The following is a 19,156-nucleotide window of genomic DNA, read 5'->3' as shown; positions in this document are numbered from 1 at the left end:
AAAGTGGAGTCACAGGTAGATAGGATAGTGAAGGTGAAATTTGGTATGCTTTCCTTTATTGGTCAGCGTATTGAGTACAGGAGTTGGGAGGTCATGTTGCAGCTGTACAGGACATTGGTAAGACCACTGTTGGAATATTGTGTGCAATTCTGGTCTCCTTCCTTTCGGAAAGATGTTGTGAAACTTGAAAGGATTCAGAAAAGATTTACAAGGATGTTGCTAGGGTTGGAGGATTTGAGCTATAGGGAGGGATTGAGTAGGCTGGGGCTGTTTTCCCTGGAGCATTGGAGTCTGAGGGGTGATCTTATAATGGTTTATAAAATCATGAGTGACATGGATAACATAAGTAGACAAAATCCCTTCCCTGGGGTGGGGGGAGTCCAGAACTAGAGGGCATAGGTTTAGGGTGAGAGGGGAAAGATATAAAAGAGACATAAGGGGCAACTTTTTCATGCAGGGGGTGGTATGTGTATGGAATGAGCTGCCAGAGGAAGTGGTGGAGGCTGGTACAATTACAATATTTAAGAGGCATTTGGATGGGTATATGAATAGGAAGGGTTTGGAGGGATATGGGCCAGCTACTGGCAGGTGGGACGAGATTGGGTTGGGATAACTGGTCGACATGGAAGAGTTGGACCAAAGGGTCTGTTTCCATGCTGTATATGTCTATGACTGTAAATTCCCACATAAGAGAATAGCGCATAAAATTAACGTGTGGGATTGGAGGTAGTATGCTGATAAACAGAGAGAACAGGCTGGCAGACAGGAAACAGAGTTGGAATAAATAGGTTATTTCCTGAATGGCAGCCAGTGACCAGTGGAGTATTACACGGATCAGCAATTAAACCCTAGCTTTTCACAAAATATATAGATTTAGATGTGGGACCTAATGTAATATTTCCAAGTTTGCAGATGGCAGAAAATAAGTGGGAAGGTAAACTCCAAGAATGCAGAGATCCGTCAGTGTGATTTGGATAAATTGAATAAATGGGCAAATGCATGGCAAATTAACAATAATGTTGATAAATGTGAAGTTATTCACTTAGGTAGTAAAAACAGGCAGACAGATTATCAGAATAGCAATAGACTGGGAAAGGAGAGGTGCAACGACACTTGTGACCTTGTATAACTGTATGGTATACCCAAGCATATGGGTAAGTAAGCAGGCAGTAAGTGGTATTTTGGCCTTCATAATGAGAATTTAAGTACAGGAATGTCTTGCTCCAATCTGACGAGCCTTGGTGATTATTGTGCGCGGTTTTGGTCTCCTTATAAAGCGAATGCTCTGGCTATGGAAGAAGGGCAACAAAATTTTACCAGGTGGATTCCTGGGCTGGCAGAACTGATATATGAAAACAGATTGGATCAGTTTGGATTATATTCACTGGAGTTTAAAAGAATGAGTCGGAGGTGGGAGAGATCTCATAGAAACCTTCAAAATACCCAACAGGACTAGACTGGGCAAATGCATGGAAGGAAGTTCTCAATCATTGGGGAGTCCAGAACCAGGGCTCTCAAGCTATTAAGGACTGAAGTGAAGAGAAATTTCTCACGCAGTGGTGAGTCTGTGAAATTCTCTACCAGAGTAGCAGTTGAGGTCAAAATACTGTATGTTCTCAAGCAGTCCGACAGCATTCTTATGAATAAAGGAATAAATGAGTATGGAGTGAAAGCTAGAAATAGGGTAGAGTAGGATGTTCAGCCGTGATCATATTGAATGGCAGAGCATGCTTGAAGGGCGAGATGTTCCTATTTTCTATATTTCTAGATGACGGAATATTAGTCTCTTGTCCCCCAAGATGGAGTACCACCAAGAATTTTGAAGTCATATAAAACACATTTACGTAAGGAGATCTCATGAGTATTCCATGCCTGTCACAAGTTCAGGAGAAAGTAGCTCTTGAATTAGGACAAATTTAAAGTTAAGGAATTTTTGTGCTGTGGCTCATGCCCAAGTTGTTGAGCTTTATGCAGAGAATTAACTTAAATAGAAAGGTACATGGTTAGCCTTCTAGACAGCTTTAATAAAATCTTTCACAGACATGGATATCACTGGCTCGGTCAGAATGTATTACTCATCCTTAATACCCTCGAGAAGACGGTAGTGAGCTGCCTTCTTGAACTGCTGCAGTCCATGTGGCATCGGTACATCCAGTTTAGTCAGGAATTTGAAATCTGGGATTTTGAGTCAATAATCAATAAATGGCGATATTGCTCCTTGCCAGGATAGTGTGTAGCTTGAAGGGGAACCTGTAGTTGAAGTGGCCTCATGCATCTGTTGCTCTCATCTTAAAGTGATTGATGCTCACATGCTCTAATTGGACTTTTGTAGCACATATGTATTTGAGCTGAATATCTGATTCTGATTTGTATACTGAATGTAAAATGCATTTAGTTTGCTCAAAATAAATTAATATAAATACATTTCCTATTGCAAACAAAGGCATTTCAACCCAGCAATCTATATCATATTTGAATCCAGTCCCCAAAGCAATTAGGTTCTAACAGAAGCATTTAATTCCATAGAGGATGATGATCCAGGTTTGCAGTTTCACAGGTCATTCAAAATATTCACAAATAATGAGAAAATGACAAGTATATACGATAGTCAAAAAAGGAATGTGCTTGTAATCACATCAGTACAATGTTTAAGGCTAAAGGTCAAGGTTGTGGATGCTATTGTCGATTCTGAATTAGAGTAGATGATAACATCCCAATCTGATATTCTTGGAACCAAGCCATTTACCTATTTCAGAATTTTCTGCATTAAGGAATGACGTTGGAATGCCTAACAATAAAGGTGAAACACTGCAGATATAACTGGACCGAGACAAATAATTACCATGTGCCTGGCTTCACAGAGGCAGATATTAGAAATCTCTCAAATATCAGACATTGAAGGATCAAGCAAGAAACTGACGTAAAACAATATCATAAAACAGGAAAAAATAATATTGGATCTAATCACCTACATCCCAGAGTGCTGAAGAGCTGGCTATATTGTGGATTGATGTAATGCTGCCTACAATTTGCAAGGCTGCAAATGAAATCCCACTACTTCAGAAAAGAAAGACAAAAAAGGGGAACTGCAGACCTATTTGTCTAACATCAGTATTTAAGGGGGGAAAAAAGGTAGGATTGGGCAGAGTCAACACAGATTTATTAAAGGGGAAATTATATTTGAGAAACCTGTTGAGTTTTTTTTGAGAATATTCTGGATTTTCAGAAGGCTTTCAGTAAGATCCTACACAGGTTAACGAACAAAATTAGAACACCTGGAATAGAGGATAATATACAGGATTGAGGATGGGTTAATAGCAAAGAGGGACTAGGATTAAATGGGTCATTGTCAGGTTGGCAAGCTCTGACAAATGGGGGTGCCACAAGGATCAGTGCTTCAGCCCCAGCTGTTCATAATCTATACAAGTGATTTAGATACGGTGACCAAATATCTTTTTAAATTTGCAGATGACACAGATCCAAGTGGAATGTGTATCATCAGAATGACAGAGAAAGCCTCATGAGGATTTGGAAAAGGCCAGTGCAAGAGCAAGAACACAGCAGATGCAGTATATTGTGGAGAAGTGTAAGATTGGCCACTTTGGTAGGAGGAAAGAAGATGCATAGTATTTCTAAAATGAGGAGAGATTGGGAAGTATTAATGGCAAAAAGAACTGTGCATCCATGTTCACTAGTCAGTGCAAGTGCAGCAAAGAGTTTGGAAAGTGATGTGTTGGTCTTTATCACAGAAAAGTATAGGACTAAGATGTTTTGCCTCAATCGAATAGAATTTTAGCAAAACTGCACAGGTATTTTTTGCAGTTTTGGTCTTTTTACATAAGAATATACTTTCTATGGCAAGAATGAACAAAGTTTCAGCAGGGATGGTGGCCCTACCCTACAAGGAAACCGGATTTTATTGTCGAGAACGAGAAGTGACGTCACTGCAACATATAAAATTCCTGAACAAGTCCACGGCGGCTGAGACTTCCAGACTGAGGCCAGGGTCTCAGGTTAACCGGGCAAGCTATTTCGTACTGAGATAAGAAGGTATTTCTTCAGAGGGTAGTGAATCTTCGGAACATACCCAAGAGCGCTGTGGAAGCTCAGTTGCTAAGTATGCTCTAGATTGACTGGAACACACAGATAACATTAACGGAATAATAGGAGAAAACAGCAAAGGTGGATGATTAGCCAAGATATAGAATGGCAGGGATGGTCGAGTCGTCAAATAGCAAGCTCTTGCACTTATGTTCTTATGCCCTCAATTTGTTGCATTATCTTAACAATAAGATGGTGAAACAGGACATTGTTTGAGTTTGGTCAATAAAGCTTTCAGGATGCTATGATCTCTGGACTTCAAATTTTTGGGCTGCAGGTGATAATGCATTGAATGAGAAATAATATCCAGGTGTTCTATGCATGAGTCACTCAAGAATATATATTTGATATGCTGCAGTGAAAGCAAAGGTAATTCAATCTGAAACAGGTACTGGTATTGGTGTACAAGACCATCATCAGGTCCTCATCTAGACTCCTGTATGCCATTCTTGTCTTCTCAGTGCCTGGCAGTGGGAGATAGAGGCCCTGAAAGAAGTTCTTAAATTTTTCCTCAATAATATTTTTCTTTTCGTCAGTATTCACATCGGAAAAGGGCAATGTTAGTGAGAATATGGAGGTACAGGCTACAAGATTAGGTGGGATTGAGGTTGACAAAGAGGAGGTTTTAGCAATTAGGGAAGATCTGAAAATAGACAAGACCCCAGGGCCGGATGGGATTTATCCTCTGATTCTCTGGGAAGCCAGGGAGGAGATTGTAGAGCATTTGGCTTGGATCTTTATGCTGTCATAGTGAGCCTGATGTTGGTGGTGGGCAAGCTGTTGGAGGGAAGTCTGAGGGACAGGATGTACATGTATTTGGAAAGGCAAGGGAGAACAAGCAACTTAGATACAGAACTGGCTCAAAGGTAGAAGACGGAGGGTGGTGGTGGAGAGTTGTTTCTCAGACTGGAGGCCTGTGACCAATGGAGTGCCACAACGATTAGTGCGGTGTAGACTACTTTTTGTCATTTATATAAATGATTTGGATGTGAGCATAAGAGGCATAGTTAGAAGTTTGCAAATGACACCAAAATTTGAGGTGTCGTGGATAGCGAAGAAAGTTGTCAGATTACAACGGGATCAATGGGCTGAGAAGTGGCAGATGGAATTATATAAATGTGAGGTGCTGCATTTTGGGAAAGCAAATCTTAGCAGGACTTATACACTTAATGGTAAGGTCCTAGGGAGTGTTGCTGAACAAAGGGACCTTGGAGTGCAGGTTCATAGCTCCTTGAAAGTGGAGTCGCAGGTAGATAGGATAGTGAAGGCGGCATTTGATATGCTTTCCTTTACTGGTCAGAGTAAAGAGTACAGGAGTTAGGAGGTCACATTGCAGCTGTACAGGACATTGGTTAGGCCACTTTTAGAATACTGCGTGCAATTCTGGTCCCCTTCCTATTGGAAGGATTTTGTGAAACTTGGAAGGGTTCAGAAAAGATTTACAAGGATGTTGCCAGGATTGGAAGGCTTGAGCTATAAGGAGAGGTTGAATAGGCTGGGGCTGTTTTTCCTGGAGCGTTGGAGGCTGAGGGGTGACCTTATAATGTTTTATAAAATCATGAGGGGATAGAAAAACAAAGTCTCTTCACTGGGGTGGGGAAGTTCAGAACTAGAGGGCATAGGTTTAGGGTAGAGGGGAAAGATATAAAAGGAACCTAAGGGGCAATGTTTTCACGCAGAGGGTGGTGCGTGTATGGAATGAGCTGCTAGAGGAAGTGGTGAAGACTAGTACAATTGCAATATTTAAAAGGCATCTCTATGGGTGTATGAGTAGGAAAGGCTTGAACATAGAACAATACAGCGCAGAATAGGCCCTTTGTCCCTCGATGTTGCGCCGACCCGTGAACTATCCTCAGTTCGTCCCCCTACACCATCCCAACATCATCCATGTGCTCACTCAAGGATTGCTTAAATCTCCCTAACGTGGCTGAGTTAACTACATTGACAGGTAGGGCATTCCATGCCCTTACCACTCTGTGTAAAGAACCTGCCTGACATTTGTCTTAAATCTGTCACCCCTCAAGTTGTAGTTATGCCCCCTCGCACAAGCTTACGCCATCATCCTAGGAAAAAGACTTTCACTGTCTACCCTATCTAATCCTCTGATCATCTTGTCTGTCTCTATCAAATCCCCTCTTAGCCTCCTTCTTTCCAATGAGAAGGGACCCAAGTCTCTCAGCCTTTCCTCATAAAACCTTCCCTCCAGTCCAGGCAACATCCTCATAAATCTCCTCTGCACCTTTTCCAATGCTTCCACATCCTTCCCGAAATAGGACGACCAGAACTGTACACAATATTCCAAGTGTGGCTGCACTAACGTTTTGTATCGTTGCAGCATGATTTTGTGGCTCCGGAACTCAAACCCTCTACCAATGAAACCTAACACACTGTATGCCTCCTTAACAGCACTATCAACCTGGGGGGCAACTTTCAGGGATGTACATGGACACCAAGATCCCTCTGCACATCCACACTACCAAGAATCTTTCCACTGACCCAGTGCTCTGCCTTCCTGTTATTCTTCCCAAAGTGCATCACCTCACATTTAGCTGCATTGAACTCCATTTGCCACCTCTCAGCCCAATCCTGCAGCTTATCCAAGTCCCCCTGCAACCTGTAACATTCTTCTGAACTGTCCACTACTCCACCGACTTTAGTGTCATCTGCAAATTTAATAATCCATCCACTAAGCCTGCATCTAAGTCATTTATAAAAATCACAAACAGTAGTGATCCCAAAACAGATCCTTGTTTCACACCACTAGTAACCAGACTTCAGGCTGCATATTTTCCATCAACTACCACTCGCTGCTTTCTTTCAGAAAGCCAGTTTCTAATCCAAACTGCTAAATTACCCTCAATCCCATGCCTCAGCATTTTCTCCAAAGCCTACCACGTGGAACCTTATCAAAGGCTTTACTGAAGTCCATGTATACCACGTCAACTGCCCTTTCATTGACATGCTTGGTCACCTTCTCAAAAAATTCAATGAGGTTTGTGAGACATGGCTTACCCTTGACAAAACCATGTTAACTATCTGAAATCAAAGTGTTGCTTGCCAGATGATTATAAATCTCATCTCTTATAATCTTTTCCAAAACCTTTCCTACAACAGAAGTAAAGCTCACTCGTCTATAATTACCTGGGTCATCTCTACTGCCCTTCTTGAACAAGGGCACATTTGCAATCCTTCAGTTCTCTGGTACTAAACCTGTAGACAATGAAGACTCAAATATCCAAGCCAAAGGCTCTGCTATCTCCTCCCTAGCTTCCTAGAGAATCCTCAGAGAGATCCCATCCGGCCCAAGGGTCTTGCCCACTTTCACTCCTTCTAGAATTGCTAACACCCGTTCTTAACTAACCTCGATTGTTTCTAGTCTAATATCTCGTACCTCATTCTTCTCCTCTACAATACTGTCCTTTTCTTGAGTGAAAACAGAGGAGTGATATGGGCTGGGTGCTGGCACGTGGGACTAGACTGAGTTGGGATATCTGGTCGGCATGGATGAGTTGGACTGAAGGGTCTGTTTCGGTGCTGTACATCGCTCTGATTCTAAGAAGGGGAGTCGAGACAACCCTGGTATGTATAGGCCAGCAAAGCCTTACTTCAATTGTGAGCAAGGTGTTGGAAAAGGTTATAAGAGATAGGATTTATAATAATCTGGAAAGGAATAATTTGATCAAGGAGAGTCAACATGGTTTTGAGAAGGGTAGGTCGTACCTCACTAACCTAAATTCTTCAAGAAGGTCACAAAACAGGTGATGAAAGTAAGCTGGATGATGTGGTGTAGATGGACTCCAGTAAGGCATTTGACAAGGTTCCACACAGTAGGCTATTACACAAAATACAGAGTTTTGTGATTGAAAGTGATTTAGATCAGAAATTGGCTAAGCGAAAGGAGAGAGGGAATGGAGATTGTTGGGAAAGGTTCATCCTGGAGCTCAGTAACCAGTGGTGTGACACAAGGATCTATTTTGGGGCCACTGCTGTTTGTCATTTTTATAAATGATCTGGAGGTGGGCGTAGAAGGATGGGTTAGTAAATTTGCAGATAACACTAAGGTAGGCAGAGTTGTGGATAATGCCAAAGGATGTTGTGGGTTACAGAGGGACGTAGTTAAGATGCAGAGCTGGGCTGAGAAGTGGGAAACGAAGTTTAATGCGGGAAAATGAGGGGTAGTTCACTTCGGAAGTAGTAACAGGAATGCACAGTACTGGGCTAATGTTAAAATTCTTGGCAGTGCAAACAAACAGAGATCTCAGCATCCAGGTGCATAAATCCCTGAAAGTTGCCACCCAGGTTGATAGGGTTGTTAAGGCAGCATATGGTGTGTTGGTGTTTATTGGTGGGGGGGATTGAGTTTCGGAGCCATGAGGTCTTGTTTCAGCTGTACAAGACACTGGTAAGGCTGCACCTAGAGTACTGCGTGCAGTTCTGGTCACTGCATTATAGGAAGGAGGTGGAAGCATTGGAAAGGGTTCAGAGGAAATTCACTAGGTTGTTGCCTGGTATGAAAGGAAGTCAAGATTAGAGTGGTGCTGGAAAAGCACAGCAGGTAAGGCAGCATCCGAGGAGCAGGAAAAAAATAAATAAATAAAATCGACGTTTCGGACAAGAGCCCCTCATCGGAAATGAGGCTGGGAGCCTCTAAGGTGGAGGGATAAATGGGAGGGGGCTCCATCCCAGAGGCTCCCAGCCTCATTTCTGATGAGGGGCTCCTGCCCGAAAAGTCGATTTTCCTGCTTCTCAGATGCTGCCTGACCTGCTGTGCTTTTCCAACACCACTTAATCTTGACTCTGATCTCCAGCATCTGCAGTCCTCACTTTCGCCTGGTATGGAAGGAAGGCCTTACAAGGAAAGGCTGAGGAAACTGAGGCTGTTTTTAATGGAGAGAAGGTCGAGAGGTGACGTAATCAAGACGTATAAGATAATCAAAGTTAGATACGGTGGACAGTGAGAACCTTTTTCCTCAGATGCTGAAGACTAACACAAGGGGACATAGCTTTAAATTGAGGAATGATAGATTTAAGACAGATATTGGGGTAGTTTCTTCACTCAGTCATAGAGGCATGGAATGGCCTGCCTGCAACAGTAGCAGACTCACTACTGTTAGGTTATATGGGAATCAGATTTATTGCACAGGTCAGCACACCATCGAGCACCGAACGGCCTGTACTGTACTCTAGTTCTATATTCTAATATTCTTCATTCATAAACACATAAGGATTATCACTATCCCACTTGTGTCATCTATTAACAATTCATCAGAAATTTGATATTTGTGCTGCTCAGAAAATGGATTCACACTGAAAAACTATTTTAGCATTTTGTGCCTTACAAGCAGAAGCAACAAGATACGACAAACTCAGCTTTGACAGGAGAAAATACTGTGGACCCACTGTATGACATGTATTCACTTTATTTTTTCCACTCTTCCTCATTTAGAAGCAAGTCAGATGGTAATATTGAAATAAGTAACTAAGAAAAAATATATTGTGACTTAGTTCATAAACATCTGAAATGACAGATATAATACCAAGTACTTTAAGGATTAATTTTTATTTTCAATGCCCATAAAAATGACCAAAGCATTAGAACTCAAAATCAGAGATTTGCAATTTCTTTTAAAAAAAAAATACATCTCCATCTTAGTACCTGAGCAGAGTTGCTCAATCTTGGTGTAATTGAGCTGCAAGGAGTCATTGACCCATGACAACATATCATGTCGGCTCAGATTTTCACTTGTCACAGAGGTGGAATACACGTTCACTGCCATGCCACAGCTGTAAAACAAAGAGCAAGTTAAGAAGGTGGAAATAAAGTCAAATCAAAAACAGAGCACGAGATAAGCTCTCTATCAAACAGGTTTAAGAACAAAAAGAAAGGAACTGCTTTGACAAATTGCTCGAGACTTCAATACATATGGATACAGACAGAACAGTTATTATAAATATATGTGGAGCTCAGGAAAAAATTATGATTGGCAAAAGGGGGCTTGAAATAGTAAGAAATATTTGTATTTATACAGGGCTTTTCACAATACACCAAGCACCCCAAATCACTTCCAGTTGAAGAAGCATTTTCAGAAGTATAACCTCTGTTCTAAGATAGTAAATAAAATCAAGCGGAGACAGTGGTAATGCCAGTGAACTAAAATCCAGAAGTTCAGGCTAATGTCTGGGGACACAAATTAAAATAGTATCATGGCAACTGGTGGAATTTAAATTTAATTAATAGAATTTGGAATTTTTTTTCCTCGAAGGTGATCAACTGGTGCAAAAACCCATCTGGTTCACTAAATCCTGAGGGAAGGACCTCTGCTAACTTTCCACTGATGTTGCTGATTCCCCTAACTGCCCTAAATGGTTAGCAACTCCTTCAAGTTCAAGGGCAAAAGGTAAATAAATTCTGGCTTTGCCAACCAGGCTCACATACCAAGAAACTTGAAATTTAAAAGCAAATATGCACTCAAATTCCCATAAACAGCCATCTGATAACCTAATTTATGTGATGTTATTTGAAGGAGTTATATTGATCAGAACACAGTGGAACTTATGGTTGTGAAAAAGTGCCGTGGCATTTACATCCACCTGAGCAGACTGATGGGGCCTCTTTGCAATGTCTTGTTTTAAAGATGGCCATCAACAATGTACATTACTGAAGAAATACTGCACTGGAAATGTCAGGCTTGATTTTTGTGCTCAAGCTCTTGAACCCAGAATCTTCTGATTCAGAGGCAAGTGTATTGCAACAGCTAATACAATGTAAAGCTGCGTTTGTTGACATTGCAGGGGTACATTCACCCCAACATGGAGTCACAGTGCCTGTGACATCACTGCCAGTAGTGCTGAAGATAACAGCCTGTAAAAAATAAGACCATCTGTAATATTATCAATTCAGAGATATTTTAACAAGAGCAGTACCAAAAAAGTGCTCTTTTACACCTTTCTCAGGTCTGCCAAGTCTTGAGATATTACTTAGCCTGGTGAATAAATTGATATTTAAAGATTGCAATTTTCAAAGAATATTGAACACTACAGCTCAAGTTAAAAATAATGCGATCCACATTCACATCATCTCCCCATATGCCACTTTGTTTATTGATCATCTGGTCCAGGCACATGTTTTCCAACTGTTCACCACTCTGCTCCCTCACTGTATACCATTCGAGAACGAGAGAGAAAGGTGCCAAGTGGAGGGACGCATTGAGGGATTCAGAGGGGGAAAGCAGTAAGCAATCCAGGTGAGCGAGTGAGTGGTATGGGTTCAACTAGTGCACCACAATGTCAGCAGAACCACAAATGATTCTACAGGTGCAATGCGTGTCAACTTCCTATCGATTTCACAATGAGGATGTCAGCAGCATCCACTTGTTTCAGCGTATTGGTAGTATAACATAGGCCTTTTGGCCATCAAGTCTACAATGACAAAACTATTGTAAATCCATACTAATCCCACTTTCCAGCACATGGTCCATAGCCTTGAATATTAGGATATTCAAGTCATCTAAGTACTTTTTAAAGTTGAGAAATTTCCTGACTCAACTACCCTCCCAGGCTGTGCAGATGCCCAGTTTCACACCATGGGAGGAAGGAAAATGCACCAAATCCCCCCTCAACCACTTACTGTTCATTTTAAAATGTCATGTTAATGACACTTCAATTTGCCCTCCTCCACCCAAAACCCTTTTTTTGGCAAGCCATATTTTATTATTTTCCATAAACCTAAAACGTACACATGGTTCTGAACCACAACTATTCACATTATACATTAACAATCTGGACAATGGCACTGACGGATTCAGTGCTAAGCTTGCAAATGACACAAGGATAAGCAGGACGGACAGGTAGTGAAGAAGTGGTGAGACTGTAGGAGGACTTAGGGTAAGAAAGTGATACTTTAAATGCAAATTCTTTGAACTCTGATGTACAAATTATTTAGTTATATCATCAAGTGACAAAGTAAATGTTATTCCAAGATCATTTCTAACCTGCAATATGCATTCAGTGGACTTTAATGAAACAATAAATGAAAATTAAATTGCCATAAAACATGTTACAGAAGAACATTTTCATAAATGTGTATCTAATCCATCTTCCATGATCCACTATGCACAGTTTCTAAAAATATCCACACCAAGATTTCAGAATACGTTTTATTCTCACATGAACCTGTTTCATTTTGCATTTAAAGCAAACCACAGTGCTGAAGAAAAACAAAAATAAAACAGCATCAAGTATGTCAGATGCATTTTTGCAGTAATATAATGCAATGGCTTGAAATTAATTTTACAGATGATTACCATGGTTTAGAAGGAGCATGAATTTTTATTCATTGGTCAAGTAACAAGGTCCTGCAGACAATATTTTCTATCATACTAAAATTATTTCAGCTTCAGAATCAGTTGAGAAATCCATTTTTAAGAGCTTTGTTTCGTTGTATCAGAAAGCTTTATTTTACTTAATAACAAATATGGAAATATTATATTTGGGGGTCAGTTAGCTGTTTGTGATATAGAGTGAAACCAACAGCGTGTTCAATTCTCGCACTGGATGAAGTTACAATTAAGGACTCGCCTTCTCAACCTCACCCCTCACTTGACACATGGTTAAACTAACACCAGTTATCTCTTTCTAATGAGAGCAGCAGCTCTATTGTCCTCTGGGACTATGGCAACTTCACTCACATTAAAATGAGAAAGAGTAGCATAATATTTATCAAAATTCTGATTACATGTTCAAGTATGCTTGCTTTACTTTTTTTGTCTATTTTGAATTCAGCAGATAAGTAATGTTTTTGTCACATTGCAACATTACAAAATAAGGCTAAACGTGAAAAGAACTTTTTGCTCAATGTGCAAAACTATAAAATGCAAAAATACTGCCTACAACAGAAACTACTGCTAAAATGATAAACAACACTTGGAAGTTGATTTGCTTACTGTGCACTTACAGAAGGAAACAATCTTACTCCCACTAGGACCTTTGTTTTCAGGTGGAGAACAACTTGATAGAGTGTTGAAAAAGGAGTCATGATTAAATTGACTAAAACACTGCGTGACTCAGCACTTGGTTCATAGACATTTTTGGAACTTTCCTGCCCAAGATAACAAAAGCTCATCTCCCCAAAGTGATGTTAAATATTCACAATAGCATTCTGGTTTTAACAGTTGGATAGGATTTGAGAAATAAACTGGTTAAATACTCCAGCTTTAATGATTTAATATTGATCTTATAGTTAATTGTTATCCATATTGTCAAATTGTGATTAAAGCCAATTGTAGACATCCTTATTTAATGTTGAGTTTGACATTATTAAACAGCATATCAAAATATCCCACTCCTGCCCCCAAAATCTATTTTTCTGTTTTCAACATGACCGTCGCTACACCCATTACAACTGGCTGCTTGGGGGAAACTGATGCCACTTTTCTTTGCTTGCAAACGTTCATCGTAATGACACCAGAATTGTCCTTGGTGATCAACTAGTAACATAAGAGAATGGAAATGCCAATAGTTCTGGTCTATATTGTTTTGTTCCTGATGGACTAGTGCATTGACCCAATGAATTATTGGTGAAGACCTAAAAATTTGTTTCTGTAGAAATTCAATATCACTGGTATGAAGTTACTCAATATTTGAGGGCATTGATGCTTACACACCCATACACCATTTCATTGTCATTCTTTGGCTGAAGACAGATGATGAAGCCATGCAGCATTTGACAGAACCGAATCTATTCTTCAGCCTGGGAATGACAATACAACCCTGAATATGTTTGAGCAAGTTCTTCAAAGCTTTGGCGGGTATTTGTATTCACTTTAACTAACTGACATCATTGTCAATCCATTGTGTCATTGCAGCCTGATCCTAAAGAGTTTAAAATCTTTAAACGTGAAGAAATTCCCACATCTGCTTGATGTGCATTTTAGACTGTTAAAGGAAGGAAGAGAAGAAAGAGTGGAGATTCTGACCACTATTTTGCCATCCTCACTAGCTTCAGCTGTGGTACCGAAGGATTGGACTTCAAATGGTATAACCTTGTTTAAAAAGGGAGAAAGAGAATGACTGATTTATTACATGTCAGTGAGGCTAAACTCAGGTCGGAAAATTATTGGCAAAAATTCTGAGGTATAGGATAACAAGAATCAGTTGTACAGCACGGAAACAGACCCCACGGTCTAACTCATCCTAAATTGATCTAGTCCCATTTGCCAGCATTTGGCCCACATCCCTCTAAACCCTTCCTATTCATATACCTACCCAGATGCCTTTTAAATGTTTTAATTGCACCTGCCTCCATCACTGCCTCTGGTAGCTCATTCTATGGACATACCACCCTCTACGTGAAAACCCTTAGGTTCCTTTTAAATCTTTCCCCTCTTATCTATATCCTCCAATTTTGGACTTCCCTATTCTGTAGATAGATTTTGGCTATTCACCCTATCCATGCCACTCATGGACATATAAACCTCTATAAAAAGTCACTCCTTGGCCTCTGACACTAAAGCGAAAGAAGTCCCAGACTATTCAGCCTCTCTCTCTCTCGATCAAATCTTCTAACCATGGCAACAACCTTGAAAGGGTTCAGAAATGATTTGAGGAGAAAGTGAGGTCTGCAGATGCTGGAGATCAGAGCTGAAAATGTGTTGCTGGAAAAGCGCAGCAGGTCAGGCAGCATCCAGGGAACAGGAGAATCGACGTTTCGGGCATAAGCCCTTCTTCAGGAATTCCTGAAGAAGGGCTTATGCCCGAAACGTCGATTCAGAAATGATTTACAAATTAAACATCTTTCCTACAGCAGGGAGGCCAGAATTGAATGCAGTATTCTAAGATTGGCCTCAATGTCCTGCACAATCGCAACATGACATCCTAACTCCTGTACTCAGTGCACTGACCAATGAAGGCAAGCATGCCAAACGCTTTCTTCACAGTGTCTATCTGCAATCCACCTTCAAGAAATTATACACCTGCACCTCCAGATCTATATTCGTATATAGATTTAGAACGACAGGTTAAGGAAAGATTGGGTTTGACTGACAATCAAATGGTGAAATGGTAACAAGGATAGCAATCAGAATAGTGCATTTAATATGGTCCATATGGATTTTAGCAAAGTTAAAATCACAAGACCAGGTTATAGTCCAACAGGTTTAACTGGAAGCACACTAGCTTTCGGAGCGATGCTCCTTCATCAGGTGATTCATCACCTGATGAAGGAGCGTTGCTCCGAAAGCTAGTGTGCTTCCAATTAAACCTGTTGGACTATAACCTGGTGTTGTGTGATTTTTAACTCTGTACACCCCAGTTCAACACCGGCATCTCCAAATTATGATTTTAGCAAAGCTTTTGATAGGATTACATATTAAACTAGTCATGAAATATGGCATAGCAGACAAAACAGAACAATGTCCCAAGTAGGTTCACACGCAGGGAACAAAACAGTTGACAAGCATGTGACTAGAAGACTATTTGCAGTAGGTTGCATACAGTTCAAAAGTAAATCACTTGCTTTTGTTTCTTAATGTCTTAGACTTAAAACCCAGCATGAAAACATGGCAATTTAATTGTAGCTAGTTCAAACCCCACTGCTTCAGAGGTTGGTCGCAATAGTCCAAACAGACAAGAATAATTCTAACAGCATTTTACTCATCATTGCAGTTATGCATCAGGTTTTGTTTTACTCTCCCTGAAATAGAGATAATACAACACAAAGTCTGCTTAATCCTCAACCTTAAACCATTTAGAGATGCACTATTGCTGTAAAGCACACATTTTGTTGAAGTTTTTTGTCTTGCATTTATCAGGACATTTCAAAAGAATACCAATTCAAGGCGAAAAACAACATTTATACTGAACGAGAGGGGAAAACAGTTTGGTTGGCAAGTTATTGGTAGAGGCATTGCATTCTCTATGGCATCGATTAATGCTGATTGACAGTTAAGAGGAAGGCTGTTTTAAAATTTTAAACCAAGCAGGATGACAGATTGGTCATTACCCTGAAAAGTGAACAAGCACATGGCTATCAGTTTTGTTGAGTTGAAACAAAATTGCACCAAAAAGAAAGTGCTGGAGGAACTCAGCAGGACTGGCAGCATCTGTGGGAGAACTGCAGTTAACATTTCAAGTCCTGTGACTCTGCATCAGCACTGTCACTGCCAGAGATGCTACCAGACTTGCTGAGCTTCTCCAGTAATTTGTTTGTTCACATCTCCAGCATCTGCAGTTCTTTATTTTGTTTTAGCACTGTGTACATGCTCTGGCTGTAAAGAAAGCAAGCTATGTATAAATTTATCTGGCTTCCCCCAGTGCGTGTAAGTTCACACTGAACCTGAATGATGCAAAACAAAAGACAGCCATTGGTTGGTTCATTTCTCTTCAGCTTCAAATGCAAGTTTAGCTTTGAGTAAACTCGGTCATAGCCAGGACGAGAATGCAGATCATTCAGCGCACCAAGTAGCCGCCCATCGGGTGCCAACGCTATGTACGAGACTACATCCATGTAGTCTTGAAGATGCAAGTACCGGTTGTGAAGTCTTTTTTTTGCAGAGTTCAAGAGTAGACACCTTTTTAAATTATAGATTACAACTCCATGGTTTTCAAACATTCCCTTTCACACCAGACTGTCACAGTCAACCCTGGCATTGAAATGGCCAAGGATGACAATTTTGCATGAGTTCACAGATATCTGTATAGAACACAGCCATATCAGTTGGATTAGCCTTCAGGGTTGGAGCACAAGTGCTGACGATCTTGAGAGGGGGAAGGGGAGACAAGATGTACTCAAATGTCAAGTATGTACTCTTGAAAAAAAGCAAAGTACTAAAGATGCTAGAAAACTGCAAACAATGCTGGAGAAACACAGCAGGTCTGGCAGTATCTGTGAGAAGAAAAACAGAGTTAATCTTTCAAGTTCTGTATATCTCTTCGTCTGCTCCAAAAATCATACCTCATTCAAGGTAGCCAACACCTAATCTGGCTAATTCGTGTGTCACCAGAGCTAAACATCAGCAAGCAGAACTTTTCACACCGTTACAAGCAAGGTTGAGTGTTCTAGTTTCTTGTTTGCAGTTTGCTCACAATAAGAGATATCACTGACCATGTTGAACAAACTGGGCAGTGGGGAAACAAGCATTTGTCTCAGCAACCTTTCCAGGCTCCCCTGATTCAGGAGGAATCAATGCTATCCTATAAAAATATAGTATATCGTTCAGGATGCTATCTGGTGATGTCATCATCAATACTATCAATGCTCTAAGCAGTTTGTGTACAAGAAAATTCATACTTTCCCATCACTGCAAGATTTACATGTGCTGTAGTTGTGGCAGTCATTTTCTCTACTTCCTGCCTACACAAGAGAGCTTTAACATAAAAGACAGTTTGCACTGACTAACTGCAGCCTTTGAGCTTAGAGTTGATCAGTCATGGTCCAGTGAACTACGATGCCAGTAGTGAGGTATCTATTCAAATTCTGAATTTCCCTCTGAGGTGGGTTGCTGACCAAGGCTTGAAGGGACAATACATCTTTGCTATCTTATCCATAGCTGGCCAACCACCAGTAATAAATGGAATGTGATGTGGCACATGTTTGGTCTGGTGCAAGATGGTCCATTTGGCACATGCAATCCTTTGCCTGGCCATTACCTTTGATAAGCGCTGAAAATGTGTTGCTGGACAAGCGCAGCAGGTCAGGCAGCATCCAGGGAACAGGAGAATCGACGTTTCGGGCATAAGACCTTCTTCAGGAATGCTGGATGCTGCCTGACCTGCTGCGCTTTTCCAGCAACACATTTTCAGCTCTGATCTCCAGCATCTGCAGTCCTCACTTTCTCCTCATTACCTTTGATAAAGCAAGTCATCCACCCAACTGGTGTCACGGTCTCTCCTTGCTACATTTTGCCTGGCAGCAGAAAGTGTTTGTTGGAATGGGTGCTTAAAGCCAGCAACTGGAGAAGATGAAGGGCCAATGGTGCAAAAACAAATTGATCTATTTTTCTAATCAGCCTGTTCAAACATGTTTCTACATACCTCTCAGCAGGTGGGACTTGAACCTGAGCCTCCACTGCAGGGTTAGGGACATTACTATTACACCACAAGAGGCCTCCCCACATTCAAGGCAGCCATACCAACATCTAGGCTGGTTGGGCTTGCCCAAAGGCATTGCTAACCTTCAATATCGTTCCACTTTTAGTACATATGCTGCCAAAGTCCATCCAATAAGTAGGATTCTGTTGACTAAAAGGTACAAGGTTACTACACTGTCCAGACATCACATATACCCACTGTAATTCATTACTGTATTCATTAAATCCAAAATATTACTATCCTTTTATTGTATGGCTCCATCCAACAATGGACATTAAAGAAATTTAAGCTCAATGCATTCTTGTTCAACTGCATCAAGACATTCATTGATTTTACCCACCCACTGCCATTTTACCTTGTTATAAATAGGCTGCTAAAAAGGTGTGGTGTAGAGATGTACATAACTGGTCAGCACAATGGGCAGACAGAATTCAGAGGGTCTACTTAAAAAAAAGCCATATACTAGCCATTCTCTCTCTCTCTGAGAAAAGTGGGTATGACTCCAGCCCGATCAACATCCAATTATAACAATAACTTCTTGCTGACTCATGCAAGCTTGCCCAACCATTTGTTGTAAATCACTTGCAGGCTAGAGGTAGGCACAAATGAGGCACAGATAAACAATGATCGGAAAAATCCCAAGTGCAAACAGAAGCCAATACAGCTTCAGAACAAAAACAATAAATTTCAAATTTTGATAGACATCAAGCAGTTAGGCGTAACTTGGATATCTAAATCATTGAATAAAGTAGTCAATTCAACATCCATATTTTGAAAAATTGAGGTTGCATTGCTATAAAAGATCAGGTACAGTAATTCATCTGAGCAAAGGCCCAGTTAGCTATTGCAAGTTATCATGCTATAACTATACTAGGTGGTGGAGCTAAGGCTAACAATTCCAAATTATCGTGCTTTCCAGGTAATGCAATAGGTTTGGGGGTAGAGGGGCAAGGTGGGAAACGGAGAGGGG

General features: G+C 40.7%; 1 protein-coding gene across 2 annotated transcripts in view; it reads right to left on the bottom strand.

Moving 5' to 3' along the window:
• The window catches only part of LOC122540426 (microtubule-associated protein RP/EB family member 3-like), a 51,110-nt gene that overhangs the window by 30,876 nt on the left and 1,078 nt on the right, over nt 1-19,156 (bottom strand). For both annotated transcript variants that reach the window (XM_043676177.1, XM_043676185.1), the window contains exon 2: nt 9,758-9,885. In XM_043676177.1, coding sequence (XP_043532112.1) covers nt 9,758-9,885 — 128 coding nt within the window. The remainder of the gene's footprint in view (nt 1-9,757; nt 9,886-19,156) is intronic.

The sequence above is a fragment of the Chiloscyllium plagiosum genome, chromosome 3, assembly GCF_004010195.1.
Source record: "Chiloscyllium plagiosum isolate BGI_BamShark_2017 chromosome 3, ASM401019v2, whole genome shotgun sequence".
Classification (NCBI taxonomy): Eukaryota; Metazoa; Chordata; class Chondrichthyes; order Orectolobiformes; family Hemiscylliidae; genus Chiloscyllium; species Chiloscyllium plagiosum.
The sequence above is the reverse complement of the archived record's forward strand: the minus strand, read 5'-3'. Positions and strand labels throughout refer to the sequence as shown.